Raw genomic sequence first — 16,602 nt, 5'->3', positions numbered from 1 at the left:
AAAAGTGTAAATACAGGTATTTAAGTCATTCAAGGAATTTTGAGAGATAAACAAATTGAGCTGCATATAACTAGAAGAAGGCTAGGGAGGGCTTTAAAGTGTTTTATTATAAAATTTCAGATATACTTAGAAGAATGAACCTCCTTATAACCTACATGCTGCTGCTACTGCTAAGTCGCTTCAGTCATGTCCAACTCTGTGCGACCCCATAGACGGCAGCCCACCAGGCTCCCCCGTCCCTGGGATTCTCCAGGCAAGAACACTGGAGTCGGTTGCCATTTCCTTCTCCAATGTGTGAAAGTGAAAAGTGAAAGTGAAGTCACTCTGTCGTGTCCGACTCTTTGTGACCCCATGGACTGTAGCCTACCAGGCTTCTCCATCCATGGGATTTTCCAGGCAAGAGTACTGGAGTGGGGTGCCATTGCCTTCTCCGTATAACCTACATATCTGTCATTAATATCAAGATTTTGGCATATGTATTTTGTATGAGTAACATTTTTTGCTGTTAAAAAAATATTTTGAAGCAAATCTCAGTCATTTTAGCTGCATATACTTCAATATGCACCTAAAAAGAAAGAGAAAACTTTCTTAAACACCCTGATGCCATAATCACACCTGTTAAAATTAACAGTAATTCTTTGATACTATTTAATATTGTTTCTATGAGAGTGCCACAATTTTTAAAGTAAAAGTTGTTTGAATTTAGATCCAGTCAAATTCTAATTCATATTTGATTATTGTGTCTTTTAAGATTCTTTTTGTCTAGAGAACTTTCTTTCCTATGCTGAAGAAACTAGATTAATTGTTCTGAAGACTAGCTTACATTGTTGATTTGTGTATTTGCTTTCTTATGGTGTCATTTGTTTCTCTGTTTACAGAATTAACTTTTTAGTATTTATTTATTTGGCTGTGTCAGATCTTTGTTGCATTATGTGGAGATCTTTCACTGTGGCCCACGGATGCTCTAGTTGTGAGATGTGACCTCAGTACTTGCAGCACGCAAGCTTAGTTGCTCGATAGCATGTAGAATCCTAGTTCCCTGAACAGGGATCAAACCCACATGCCCTGCAGTGCAAGATGGATTCTTAACCACTGGACCACCAGGGAAGTCCCTCAGTATTATTTGTAAACTGTTATGTCAGGCTAAATGTTTGATTCGACTTAGGTTCAGCTATTTGGGGATACATCCCCTATAGTTGGTGCCCTCTGCTTCATATTGCATCATGTCAGTGCTTGATTTTCACACTGTTAGTTATGCTAATGTTGATCAGTGAAGTCAGTTGGTGATTCCAGATGTTTCCATTGAAGATTTCCCATTAACCTTTCATTTTATGGTTTTATGATCTTTGCCTAAATCGGTATTTCATTTGCTTTACAAAAGGCTAATTTTCTCTTTCTGTCATAAAGGAGGGATCTTTAAAAATGGAAGAAAGTATAACATGTTTTTCTGCTGATAGGCAAGGTCTGATGGAAAAAATGATACTAGGAGAAACAGTGGACTTGGGAGTTAAGAGAGATCAGATCCACTGCACAGATGATAGATTGCCTTCCGTAGGAGCAGGAACAGTTTAAGTGACTTGTCCAAGGTTATAGTAGCGCAAAGTGAGTATATTTTATTAAATGTATATCACAGTTTTGCTATGGCAACTTACAGTTGTACCTAATTTTAGAAACATGCCTATTCAGTTTATGATACAGCATGTGAAGTAGAAACGAAAAGTCTTTCTGATTTCACTGCCTGTGTTTGTCTCTTCTTCTAAGAGTTTATCTAGTGTCTCCCTTAAAAGAAAAATTTTAAATTAATGGTGTCCTGTACACCTGTATCTTTACATTATAATAAATATAAGCAAATACTTTTGATAATTTTTTCAGATTTTACTAGTCTATTGCAAAGAGAAGAAAATGCTACTGTTAAATAAAATGGTAAATAACTCATAGTTCAGTTTAGACACTAATGGAGCATAAAAGCCTGTAAAATGACAAAAAAACAGCAACTTTTATTACTTATAGGCTCATTTTTGTTACACAGTTTGGTCATATACCTGACAGTCTTCCTTCTTTGTGACTTTCTCCTAAAAATTATAGTTTTGTGTTATCTAAGTGAAAAGGCCATTAGAGTTCAGTGGAAGAATATGACAGCATCTCTTCTGAGGATTATAGCAGTTCCCATTGGGGAAATTGCAATTTCCTTTTTTCTTTCCCTTTTTTTTGGTAGTAGTTCTAATGGTAGTGATATCATTTAATCTTGAAAGAGTATTTATGGCAACTTTGGACCTATAAACTATTGCCAAATTGTCTCATGCATGCTATGTGAAATTCAGTTTTAGACAATCATATTTCTTTATGGCTCAGTGATTTCCATTTACTACTTGTTAGACTGTATAGTCTGAAGAGTATCGGGGTTACTGTGTTGTCTGACACAGTATGTATTCTATTAAATTAGAACTTTAAAAGCAACATGGATCATATAGTTCCTTTAGTTACTTAGTACCATGTTTTATTTTTAAAAAATCTCTGTTGAGGCTTAACTGATTTCCTTTTCTGTCTTGGCATCCCCAGAAGAGCACTCTTTAGTTGTCTCCAAAAGCGGGAATGAAATCCGATCTGTGTTTTGTATTGTCTGCTGACTTAGATGAGAACACTTCACAGGAGCTGCATTGATCAGTTCTCATCCTTTCTAGTCATTTATTGGGCAATTAATACAATCTTGTAAAGACTCCCTAGAGTATCCCTAATAAACTAGATCCTTTTACCCAAGAATAGATACAGAGATACATCAAGATACTCAAAGATGAGAAAAGCTGATTAGGAGAAACAGGAAATATTAAGCCTTTAAACTCACAATCTGAATGTGTTTCAGATTGTCTCCCTCCTCACAACTAAAAGATACTGCTTTCTATTGAAATATATTGTACAAATTAGGAAATGTAGCTTTCCATAAACTTGCATCTTAGTGGTTTAAAACAGGATAATTTAATTCAGGTGTGGTGGTGGTGGTGGTGTAGTCACTAAGTCATGTCTGACTCTTATGACCCCAAGGACTATAGCCCACCAGGCTCCTCTGTCCATGGGATTCTCCAGGCAGGAATATGGAGTGGGTTGCCATTCTCTTCTCCAGGGGATCGTCCCAACCCAGGAATCAAATGCAGGTCTCTTGCGTTGTAGGCAGATTCGTTACCAACTGAGTTGCGAGGGAAGCCCCAATTTAGGGTATACATATAATATTTTTTTATTCCTGCTCCTAATTCTTGTGATCTAAGTCTTTTTTCTAAAGGTAAGAGTGATAATCTTTTACTGTTCTTTAAAAAAAATTTAAATGCTAGGGAAATGGTTTATATGGTAATCAACCCTTAAAACAGTATAAACTCCTTGCAATTTTTTAAATGTGTAATTTCACATGTTTTTCCCTCAAAATGCACTTTAAAATGTTTTATAGAATTTTGAAACTGTGGTATAGAAATGGATACGTATTTAGTACTTGGGAGGTCATATTAGCTCAAAAACAAACATTTTCTGAATTTTAAAAGATTCTTTTTACTTGTTGATAACTGTTCTGTAAAAGAATACTGATGTCTGAGAAGTAAGTTTATGTGTTTGCTGTGTTGAGCTGCTGAGCAGAAGATTACAGTTTAAGAGCAGGCTACTGCAGTGAGGCTCAAAATAGTCTGAAAAACTAATCATTTATTTTTATTGCCTTTAGGTATACCTGTATAGTATAAAATAGTCTATAGGATCTGTGCATTAGACCCAACCAGTTTCATTTTAGTCTTGTCTCACATCATATGTCTACATTTTATTCACTAGATATGAAGCAAATAAAACTAATGGTATCTTTTATCAATTATTCATCAATTTCAAGTGAAAAATAGTTTAAAATTTTGTTTTTAATTATGATATTCTATCTTATTAAAATTGTATAATCAATAAAAGCAGAGATGATTATTTGTCCAATAAATATCTGTTATATACCTATCATGTGCCAGGGATGCCTCTGGGCTTTGGGGAAGCTATAGCACAATGCAAAACAGACTAATTAACTGTTCTCTGAGAGCTTGCATTCTAGTAGAAACAAAAAAAAAATAAATAGAAAAGGTCAGATAGTGTTATTACTGTGATTAAAAGAACAGGGTACATGAATAAAAGGTGGTAAAAATTCAGAAACTTAGCTACTTTGTAAGCTTTCCAAGACCCCTTCTCTCCACTAATTTAAATGCTTTTTTTTTTTTAACTGTAAGCCATCCACGTGTGCCATCCATGTAGATAACTTCCATTATTTTTTCATATCATAGTATCTTATAATTCTCTGGTTTGATGTCTGTTAGCATATACAAAGTCCTCATCTTTGTGTTACTGGTTTCTAACCCTAAGTTGTTTTATAAATGCTCAGAAAGTATTGGTTATGTCAGTGAATGATGTATTCAAAACTTCTCATGGTTTCTGGCTCCTCTGGCCCTTTTTGAGATTTAGAGCTCTACACTTTACATGATTTTATTGGCATTAGTATATCATCCTTTTTTATAGTTTTTATGAAAAGCATACAAAGTAAGAGAAGAAGTTTTCTGAAACTGAAATCTTTTGTCCACAGGTACTACTGAACGAGTGTGCTTGATCCAGGGAACAGTTGAAGCACTGAATGCAGTTCATGGATTCATTGCAGAAAAAATTCGAGAAATGCCCCAAAATGTGGCCAAGACAGAACCAGTCAGCATTCTACAACCCCAGACCACCGTTAACCCAGATCGCATCAAACAAGTGAGTGTTTAGTTGGGAAATCAAAGACAGATATCCACAGTATAGTATGAATTCCTTATATAAAAGAAGCCTTAAAGGTTTAGCATATAAAGTTTTTCCCTAAGAATACTTAAAACATAACAGTTGTCACTTATTTACTTAAAGACTATCAGAGCCTCTTCTTTAGATTGATCAGTTTATTTATTGATCAAATTACTCATTTATTAGTATTACACTGAGGAGCAATTATGGCTCATTTCTTTTATAGTGCCCTTTTAAAAATTATAGATACAAATTTGACTAATTTATAAGAATTTAACCTATTTAAAATTCTATCACTTTTAAAATGAAGTATAAAAATTGAGACAACATTCTCAAAATTCTTAATACCCTATTCTCAATATTTTTAGTCTCTAGTATAGTTATGCATATAGACTCCTGTTTTGTCAATTTATTGTCATGTTCAGTATTTTTAATCAACAAATATGTATAAGTAAATTTTTGTACCTAGCAAACAGTTCTTTGTTACAAATCAGCTATTATGTTCTGTATAACTTGTACAGTATTTATACATATGTCATAAAGGGCCAATGTTTATTTTTAAATGTGTGGGATTTTCTGTAACAAAACTTTTACTTGATAAAAAACAATGTTAGTTTTTAAGATTGAATAATGACAGACACTATGTAGGGGAAAAAAATGACATTCTTTTATGTAAAAATAAGGCAGATTCTTCCCCTTAAGCTCTTTTAAATCTTCAAAATTATTTGATACTTTGTTTATTATGATTATTTCTGCATTTGCCTTTTTATAATTAGCTTCTTAATTTGTGATCATATTGATAGATTTTATGCCTTCAAAAGAAATGTATTATTCATTCATTCACAGAATATTTAATTTACAGAATATTTACATTCGTTGTAATACATTTGAAATGTAGGTCAAAAACTTATTAATTTCATGTTTCTGAGTTGAAAAAATATACTAGCCAGTGTTAGGAATTTATTATAATTTTGCCAATATATTGATAAATGTAAGGGTGTCTAATCAAATACAAATAGAGAAATTAATCATTATATATTTTCAAATTATAGGCCAAGTTTCAGTTTTCCTTTAATACTATTTAAAAAAATCCTTCCATGTTTAGATCATGAGTAGGTAGCTTTTACACCATATAAGATCATTCATTTTATGCTCTTTGTTAGTATCAAAATGTTTCAATTTGTAACCTTTCATAACTTATCAAGGAAGTGTCTTTTAATTTACACATGGCAGAAGGTAAACATTTTAAACTTCTAAACATAAGTAGATATTTTTTATTCTTCACAAACATTTATAGTTTTGAAATTTTTATCTATGCTAGGTAAATGCAAAGAATAATTTAAAATGTGATGCATTGAAAGCAGTACCCTGGCTTAATCTAAATCTATCTAAATTCTAGAAGTATGAGTTCAAAGACCTCTGGATTAAAATCACCTGGGGCTAAGAATTTACAGAATTGGCACTAAAGTGTAGGGTCTATTGATTTTCAACTTTAATCCAGCCTATTAATTCTCACATTTCTTTTGTAGTTTCTGTAAGTTTAAACACTTAAGGAAGGCAGTGAATATATTGATTTTTTTAAAAAAGGTAAAACGTGAATATACTTTAAGTACTGTATGGCAGTTATTCAGCACAATGATATGAATGAATTTTTATTTTTTTTATAATAATACTGTCAAATAATGGTCTATGAGTCATTGTTAAAACTAACTTTCTCTATGGCAAATGAAATTTATAGGTTGTCATCTGTCCAGTGTCAGTACAGATTTATGAAAGCTAGAATTTTAAAATATTTGGTTCATTTCTATTTTTACTTGCCTTGTTCAGATAATGTTATTTAAATTCAAAATAAGTGGTTAAAAAACAATGGTGATTAATTTAATTTTGCATATTTACATTCATTTCTAAGCCTTATAAGATATTCATGAAATTGAAATTATTATTGATTATTTAATATTTTCATGGAATCAATAGTGATGTGGAAGTATTATTTTAAAGATTCATTAAAAGAGTACTCTAAATTTAGTAGAGTAATATATTTAATATTTCAGTGGTTTCTTAAAAATGTAAAATTTGAAAAATTTACTAAAAAAATCTATATGAGAGATTGAGCATATTTCCACGATATTGTAGATCAACAGTTATTTATGCTCTAAATTTGAGATTCTCTAACTTTCTAGGTAGGTATCCTATTTTTCAATGTGGAAGTTTTTGTTGGATGATTGTCTAAATATTTAATCAAAAGAATTGGAAATGACTTAGCGACTGAACCACAAGAAATAAATTTAAATTACCATGATTTTATTTCTGGAGAAATTATGCTGGTAATCCAGTATAAAATAATTATATCTAAAAGAAATTATTTTATAATGGAATAGATAAAAGTATATTTTATATAATTCTATTTTTTTAGCTTTGAGTACATAGAATAATAATAATATTTTTAAATGATAGTCATTCCCCTAACTAACATTTACATTCCCTTTGGACTTTAACTCAGAAGTTAATTTTTAATGTAACTTCTTTAAACATTTTTAAAACATTTTCTTCTAGTTAAGATTATGTAAAGAATAAAATTAGAATTTTAAAAATTGCTGGAGCCAGAAAATATAGTTCCTCATAGAAATGAACTAATATTGAATATGAAATTATATTTTCCTAATGTTTGTTACAACACATTTATTGTTTTTTATGGTTGATAATGTAAGATTTTGTTTACTAGAGAAGTATAATTTATATATAACTTGGACTTAAATAGGAAGTCAGTTCTAAACAAATAAATCTTGCTTGAAAAGTTATAATTTTGTCAAGCATATAGTAGAAAAGCTTTTGTATACATATATATATGTATAATATATGTATTTTAGAAAACTTATGAATTTTTGCCTAACTAAAAAGTTTATGACATTTTGATTCTACTTGTTTGACTTGGTATGAATAGAGTGCTGGATTTCTAATTAAAAAAAATAGATATGCAACAAACAACAAAGGTTTACTGTATAGCACAGGCAACTATAGTCATTATCATATAATAACCTATAATGGAAATAATTTCAAAAATAATATATGTGTTTTTGTTATAAAAAATAAGAAATCTACTTTTTTGAAATTAAAAAAGTTATAGTTTTATACAATTTATTATAACTTATAAGATATTCTGAATTATATGATATAGATACAGTTGGTTACTAAATAAATTGCATGAACCAGAATATTCTCTCCAAATGAAACTTTATTCACTGAACGAATTCTCAGCCAAATATAAGTTTTTTGGAAAGTAATACATACTGATCTCACAAGTCTTTCATACAGAAGAATCTTGAAATCTAGCCTTATAGCCTTACATCCAACTTTAGATATTAGATGTGAACTATTTAGTTCTTCATTCTCAGATGTGCTTTATTTGTTTGTTTTAAATCAAATATTTATTTGCTGATAGGAAGGGACTCCAATATTTTATATATTCAAAATAATGATAATATTTATTGAATAATCAAAGTATATAATTTCTATTCTATAGCTTTAAAATCAGATTGTCATGAAGTACATAATACTGTCATGCTCATTTCTTAAGTCAGTATACTGAGAAACAGATACACAGGAGGAACCAAAAGCCAGAATTAAACATATTAATTGTGACATAGAACATTCTTATTTCTTATTTTCAAGATGTGCAAATAGCAGAGACATTCAGTGATCTTCAGGTAATTTAGACTTTCCCTAGAAACTCATTCCTAAGTGCATATCTTAGCCCAGGTTTTTGATGTCCATGTTCTCATTTCCCTTTTTATGTTTTGAATTTTGCACTTGTAACCTTTTTTTTTTCCTCATAGTATTATTGAAAAATTTCCTCTTGTTATAAGTCCCTCAAATCCCCCTCTTAAGTATGGTTATTTATACCTCATAAGTCAATATAATGAACCCCAAAACATGGTAGAAATGATAGATTAGTAAGATAGTTGGCATTTGTTAACTTCCTTTGTCTATTACAGACTTTCAGTGGGTTTTGTTTATTTTTTTTGGCTCAATGTATTTTTAAGAAAAACTGCATTAAGAAAGAGTTATAGGCATCTATATAATTATTTTGTATTTAAAAATTAAATTGATACCAAAAATCTCATTAGTACAAAGAATTTTATTTTCATCATAAAGTGTTGGCAAGATTAGCTCATAATTTGTTCATTATTCATTCATTCAATTATGTTTATTAAATACATTCTTAGTGAATTGCAGAATATATTAAATTGTAACCCTTGCTCTCTCAAGCTAGTTTATGAGAGATCATAAATGCTCAATGTAACTAATAATGATATAAAACTGCATTTATATACCAAAACTACAATATAAACAACGCACCGTAAAAGTTTGGCAGAGTGTGAAAGAAATGTAGGCTAGAGTGACATTTGGTTTTGTGAAAGAGGTAAAAACTTGAACTGGACTCTGTAGAGGAATTGCCTGATTAGAGGAGAAAAAAAGAGAAAAGCTTATTTTAGGCAGATGAAGCAGTATGGATTTGAGAAAAAAGATACCATAATTGTTGAATAATAAAGAGATTATCTTGACAGAAGTGGGACATTTGTGTTTAGTCTAGAGGAAATTAATGTTCGATAAGTTGTGTGGAACCAAATAATGGCAAGTTATGGATGTCTGGCCAAAGGGTATCCTACACACTACGGATTCTTCTAATACTTTCCCTTTTAATTTCTCTGGAAGGTGATGAAAAAAAGAAAAAAAAGGTACTTCTACACTTTGTTTTCTTCTGTGCTACTCCACACAAATTCTTAGAGTGCTTGTAGGAATAGCTATTGGTAGGAGAGGAAGATAATTATGACAGTTACTGAGTGATCTACTATGCAGATCTTAGATTTGAAGGTTTATAAAATAATATTCTTTAAAGCTTCTCTTACATCATACAAATCCAGGAGACATTAATCTTTGTCAGGAAAAAAGGATGTTTTATGGTCAAGAATGAAGAATCAGTAATAATGATAATAGTGATGTATATGGTGCTTACTCTGTTTCTATGCTAGCCATTGTGCTATGCACTTAACATTTATTGAAACCTCTCATTCATCCACACAAAATTCCTCTGAAGCACGTATAGAGTCCATGTTATAGAAGCTGATGTTTAGAGAAATTTACTTACCCAAGGAAATGTAACTGGTAATTGATCTTAATACTAATTTGTATGGCCTTTAAGTTTGTATAATACTGATAAAACAAATCCAATAGATTTCTCTCTTTTAGGACTTTTCAGATTCCTGAATAAACATATGCAGGAAAAGGACCTTGTTCAAAATAGAAAGTCTTGTATCAGGGTGAAGAGACTAGGCAATATTTTAAGAACAAGATGATGAGCACTTAATCTCCTCTGGTAGTTAAAGTTGAGACAAATGCTTGAAGTTAAAATATATTTCAAAGTGAAATCTATAAGAGTTTGGTACTGATTTGATTCTAGTTCCAAAATTATGAAGAAACAATAAAAAATGACCATATGTTGTTTTGAGCCTAGCACAATGTTAAGTTCCAGGAAGCAACTAGTGAATTTTAGTCAGGCATCTATTTGAGACAATATTTTTGTATGATTGTTTCAGGCAGGTTGAATAAGTTGTACATAATATTTTTTTTTCCTTAAAGTAGTCTTTAATTAGAAGCATAGGTGAGAATTTAAAACTGAAAATGTAGATCCTTAATTGCAGTATCAGTGATAATTTCACTTACACCTTCATTATAGGTGAGAAAGAAAAAAAAACAAATGAGATAGAGAAGCAGTTCCTTTAAAAAAGTAACTCAAAAGTATTATAGTATAATGGTTAGGTGCATAGGATCTGGAATAGGTCTGCCAGGGTTCAAATTCTGCCTCTTTAATTTACCTGTTGTGTACATTGGAACAAGCTGTTTTACTTCTACCTTGACTTCTTTACCTGTAATATGGGGAAAGTAATAGTAACCTCTTCTGTAAGGGTATTGCATTAACCCACTGTATCTGTAAAATGGAGAAAATAAGAGAAGTATAAGGAAAGGTGCTAAAAAGGATCAAATACCCAAATAAAAGTTCAAAAATAACTTTTTTAAATAGAAAATCATTGGAGATTCTAAGTCAGTTTCAATTCTATGTTGAGAAAACAGTCGTTATTTCTTAATAATAGTATATCCTAAAGGTAAAGAGACTGGTTAGGTAAAAAGAAAAAAAAAAGATATGAAGTGTGGGAACTGCTGACTTGAAAGTTTGGATATAAAAGGAGAAAAATACAAGTTAGATCAGAAAGATTCACATAACTACCCTGCTACTAAAGAGTGAATGGCTAATGTTAAGGAATAAAAAGAAGTTTGAAAAGGAAGATAAATTGGGATGCCAAATACAGATGAGATTATTAAGGGACAAAATGAGTTAAGAGTGATGAAAAGATTATAGGGTGTTAAGGTCATAGCTCATGAAGAGTAGGAAGTCTTGGATATCACAGTTTTGTCTACCATGAAAAGAATGAGAAGATGGGGCGAAAGTGGTTTGGAAAATTGAAAAGGTTGAAATGAAGTCAATTGTAGTAGATAAGGAAGCTCATTCTGGAAAATCATGATCTCTTTCAGGTAGTAAAAACTAGCAATTGAAAAGAATATAAGATACATGGGACTGAATAGCTGAGGAGAAGGATAAAAGTACAGAATAGTGATTATGAGGAAAATAAGATATGGACTAGTAATCAGTTGTAAAAGACCTTTTGAAATTAGACAACATGAGTTTATATTAGGGCTAAGTAGTTCCAGGTAGTTCAGACATTGGGAGAAGGCTGGATATGTGTCAAGATGAAAAATCAGAGATGACCATTCCATATTTAAATAGCTGATTCATTATTTTTTATGGAGTAGTATGCAGATTTATTTAACAGAACTCAAAACAGACCTGTTCCAAATTAAAATTTGTTGTTCACTGCTGTTTTCACTGTACCTGTGATAGACCTTGACAGTCTATTATTATAGGTTTGCTTGAAGCTAAGCTTATTTATTATGGAGTTTATAGTAATATTCTCTGGTCCAGCAAAACTGCCACTTGTTAACAAGAATGCGTTTCACAATGTATAATCACTTTTTAGTTCTTATTCCCAAAAACCTAGAAAAATCTACATTTAATTAAATAACTTATTAAATCTCGAATTTTAGAAACTTACATTCCAAAGGATCCACTATTTTAAAATTATAAACTACTTCAAAATTTTTTGTAATAAGTAATTCAGCCTTCAGTGTTTAAAGCAGAATTCTTAAAGACATTCATGTCCTATAAATTAAAATATTATACTTTTCCACTTGAAAGATAAAATCATGCTAAAAAAATGCCTGTGCCCTTCATAATCACTGCTTGATAAATACTTTAAAAAGGGATTCCCTTGAGGCTCAGACTGTAAAGTCTGCCTGCAATTCAGGGACCCAGGTTCTATCCCTGGGTCAGGAAGATCCCCGGGAGAAGGAAATGGCAACCCACTGCAGTATTCTTGCCTGGAAAATCCCATGGATGGAGGAGCCTGTCAGGCTACAGTCCATGAGGTTGCAAAGAGTCGGACATGACTGAAATGATTTCACTTTTACTTAGAGTTCTTAGCTGTATATACCCATTATAAATATTACTTAACACATTTTAATATATTGTTGCTATATGGATATTCAGTAGTTATATCTTCAAGATGTATATCAGAAATTTTACTAAGGGATTTTTTTAAACTTCAAACCATTTAAATTTTAAGTCTGTATTATGAAGATGAATAAACATGTGTTTATAAAATATTAGAGAAATAAACATATTGAACATGAAAATATTTCTGTGACTTTTTCTGATCTATTTGTGTGGTTGAGAACAACTTTCAAAGCTGTTTTTTAATCTAATTATTAGAACACTTTACAGACATTAATATATTTACATTTATCTGTTTATCAGAACAATTTTTACAACTAGTATTTTTAAGAATCAACCAGAATGCAAACTTTCTGGATTCTCTTCATTGCTAGAGCTTAAATTTGTAAAGGAAGGAGATTTTTTGTGTTTAAGAATATCTATATAAGTAATAGATAACTATAAAACTAATCATATGTTTATTACCACAGTACATGTTCATAATTTTAAGAATTTAAACAAAAAAAAAAATTTAGAAACTATTGTGACATTTCCAAAATCTAATCCCTTAAAGCCCAAACTTAACTATCATCTGTTTTATTTAAAATATTAAGTTTTAATGTATTATAATTTATAATAACCAAAGCCTTAATGATTTTATACACATTAATATTGTCCCAGAAGTTTAAAATTACTGGTTTTATTCCCTTGAGAAGGAAGCATGCTCAGAATTATTAAGGACAATGTCAATGAATATGAGTTGCATGAGTTACTAATACATGCCCAATGTTTCACATATATGCCAAGTAAAAAGAAAAGTATTAAATAAATTGAAAAAAGATAGTATTGATTTTAGTGATCACAAAGTCTGAGTCACTTGATATTAGTACTTTTTCTACGTATTTCTTTGCAGTATTTCAAGAGAATTCATGTCTAGGGCAAGATGGCTGTCATAATGAACCTGTGATCCTTCAAGTTGATTTTACTCTGATGAAACTAGAAGAGCCCAACACGCATATCTCATGCTTCTGTAGATTAATGAACTTAGCTTCTAACCTGTGTTGGGGTAGATGGCCTCTAGATTTATTTTGCATCTATTTAGTCAACAATCTTATAATTATGCTGAGATTAATAAAGAACATATTTTAAAATATATGTTAACTACTCCCAGGAAATCTGTACAGTAGCAGTTGTAACCAGAGGTGGGAAAATTTACTCTTCAATCCATAGTCCATAGAATATTTACAAAGTCAGTAGTGTATGTTTCTGCATAGTATTGCATGGAAAGTAAAATTGTAGGGTAATTATTAATGACTCTTAGTGAAATTCTCTCTGGAGAAATGACTTTATAAAGTGAACTTATTACAAATAGCAAAAACAGAAAACAACGGATTTGAAGTTGTTTTTTTCTTCTCTTGTGAGGTTTGCAGCTCTTCTTCCCTTTTAAAATATGATTTAACAAAAATCTTGGTATGTCTATGCATTGTCTAGTTTTCCTCAAGGTTTTAAAGAAGAATCAAGAATTCCTGAACTGTTTAAAACATGATCAAATATTAGAATCAGTCTTAGTTTGTTGCTTGAGAGCAGTGAATTAATTAAGCAAGAGCATGTGAAATTTTTTATCCTTTCTTTTACTCTTAAATACTTTTTTCTATCCCAGTTAAGACTTATGAAATATTAAATGTGTAAATATGACTGACTTAAGTAATTTTATCTGCTTTTTCTGACACTGCTGAACTTTTAAAGTTATGCTTTTGCTCATGTCTGAGTAATTTTGAGGATAGATATTAATATAACTCATAATGTGAATATAGAATTTTGTCCATACTATAAAACTACCCCAATTCATATATTAAGAAATATTATCTACTGAGAGTGCTACTTAAATGATACAATTTGTCAAGTGAAAGTATACCTTTTTAAAAAGATAAAAACATCTTACATACACTTTAAGGTTACTCTATTAGACATCAGAAGTTTTAAAAATACCTTAAGAATATTATGGTCTCATGTGACATGTTTTGTATATAGTTTTATATATAGTATGTATATGTGTTTAAAAATGAAATGAACAATAAATTTGATTCCTAATATTTTTGTGCTTATTTTCAACACAGGCTGATAATGCTACAAAATGTTATACACCTCATCTATACAAATTTTTAGTATTTAGCACAAATAATAAAAAATATTACAGCAATTTGTTAAAATGCTATTAGTTACTTGTTTATTAATATGAGGTTAATGTTTACATTTTCAGACGGGCTCTAAATTTATTAAAAATTAATGTTTTAGAAGATAATGTGATATTAAGAACTCAGAACTGCAAATTTAATTGCTTTTAAGTATGGAACCCTAAATTCATGTGGAATCAACTTGTTGGTGATGTTCAACATATTAAGTAGGTGGATACTTTTATGCCAAAGTAAACTTCATTTCACCACTTCTTTCAATCCCCGACTGTATTCATTGATAGGAAAATAACTTTCAGTTTTACTCATTAAATTTATTGAATTTTTGTTTGAGATCTCTTTTCCCCCAAGAAAACAAAAGGGAAAGAAAAGAGACTACTATTCATGAATATGGTCAGGATACCTTTAATACTCATGTGAATTTTTATCAGTCACCATCATGATTTCAAGTCATGAATTTATTTTTACATGCTTATGCATGCGTATTTACATGCATTAATTATTTAATTGATCTTGAATTCCATTAAATTTAAATGAGTAGGAGAAAAATTTGTTCATAGGATTTTGTTCTCGTTATATTACATTTTATTTTATTTTGTTTTATTTAAATAATCAGTTTAAGGCTTATAAAGGTTGATTTGCTCCTGAACTGCTTTATTCCCAGACATTGCCATCTTCCCCAACTACCACCAAGTCCTCTCCATCTGACCCCATGACCACCTCCAGAGCTAATCAGGTACAGTATCATCCTGTCATCTACACCATACTTTTCACGGGTGATTGCCTGCACACTGGAGAAAAAGATACTGGTGGGTTAAGGATGTATTCGTTCATTCACATTTGTGCACCATGATCAGATTCCAAATAACCTCAGAAAGAAATATCAGTTATTCCTGAAAATTTATATGTATTTTTAGCTTTAGTTAATAAAAATAGACTCAGATGATAGACTACTAGAATTTTGGATTTTCCCCCTAAAATTTTGACTTTATGAAGCTCTGAGGGTTATTTATTTATTGAGTTGGTGTTTATTATTTCCCTTATTGTTTCTTCCTAGGCTTCCTGGTATATAAGTTAAGAATATCATATATGTAAAAAAAAAATGAATGTATAAATATGAGTTATTGAGCAAAGGTATATCTTTAAATGTGAATGCATTTTTCTTTGTTTTTTATTTCAGATATGCCTTACTGTGTAACAGTTTAAAACTTTTGATGAAAAACATTTCTAGCAATCTAAGAGTAACTGGAAATTGGTATTTGTAATAATTTTAATGCTGTTTAATAACTCAAGAAATGGTACTTTCTTAAAATTTAATAATACATTTTCTTTGCTGGAGTTGCAAACTTTGCAATGAAAAATATATCTTAGTTTTGACTTGATAATTGTTTTGGTACTGAATATTTGTAGGACATTCTTCAAAAATGTAGCTGTTTTTGGCACATTTAAGGAAATCATCTAAAATATTCTGTGTAATTCAGAGCCTTACTGTACTTTAACATGAGAAATGTTGAAAATATATTTATTAAAATGATTAAACACATTTTCATTTTGTCTGAATTGAGCTTCATTTAGGTGAGAAATGTTATTTTCTTTAATATTTCCACATTTTTACTAATATAAAGCCTTATCTTTTTAATATATTTTTCATGCAGTTGACTAATAAATTATTAACTTTGAGCTATATTTGCTAAATATATTAAATGTGGCTTTTGCATATGATCTAAGATATGGCTGTCAGAATTATTTTGCTCATTTATTGATTCTAATACTTCTGCAACCTCAGGAAAATTTTTTAAATAACTAGAAGGAAAACTAACATTTAGAATGTTATTTTGTAGTAGGAGCTTGATTTTTATTTTATGCAGTAGCATTCCCTTCAAACAAAAATCCTTGATAATGCTCACATTTTAGCCCCAGTAAATTGGTTTAAAAAGTACACATCTCTAGTGATGAAACCCATCTCTTTTCTTTAAAGGTAATGGTGCTACATGAAGTGAGAAGCAAGCTTGTATTATTGATGCATGAAGTTGG

At 30.4% G+C, this 16,602-nt stretch overlaps 1 protein-coding gene across 11 annotated transcripts in view; it reads left to right on the top strand.

Moving 5' to 3' along the window:
- The window catches only part of NOVA1 (NOVA alternative splicing regulator 1), a 166,893-nt gene that overhangs the window by 127,692 nt on the left and 22,599 nt on the right, over positions 1 to 16,602 (top strand). For 9 of the 11 annotated variants that reach the window (XM_061394903.1, XM_061394904.1, XM_061394910.1 and 6 more), the window contains 2 exons: positions 4,586 to 4,752; positions 15,233 to 15,304. In XM_061394903.1, coding sequence (XP_061250887.1) covers positions 4,586 to 4,752; positions 15,233 to 15,304 — 239 coding nt within the window. The remainder of the gene's footprint in view (positions 1 to 4,585; positions 4,753 to 15,232; positions 15,305 to 16,602) is intronic. The other 2 variants (XM_061394902.1, XM_061394905.1) reach the window with 1 other exon arrangement.

This window comes from Bos javanicus, chromosome 21 (genome assembly GCF_032452875.1).
Source record: "Bos javanicus breed banteng chromosome 21, ARS-OSU_banteng_1.0, whole genome shotgun sequence".
In the NCBI taxonomy this organism is placed as follows: Eukaryota; Metazoa; Chordata; class Mammalia; order Artiodactyla; family Bovidae; genus Bos; species Bos javanicus.
This window is presented reverse-complemented; position numbering and strand designations above follow the sequence as displayed.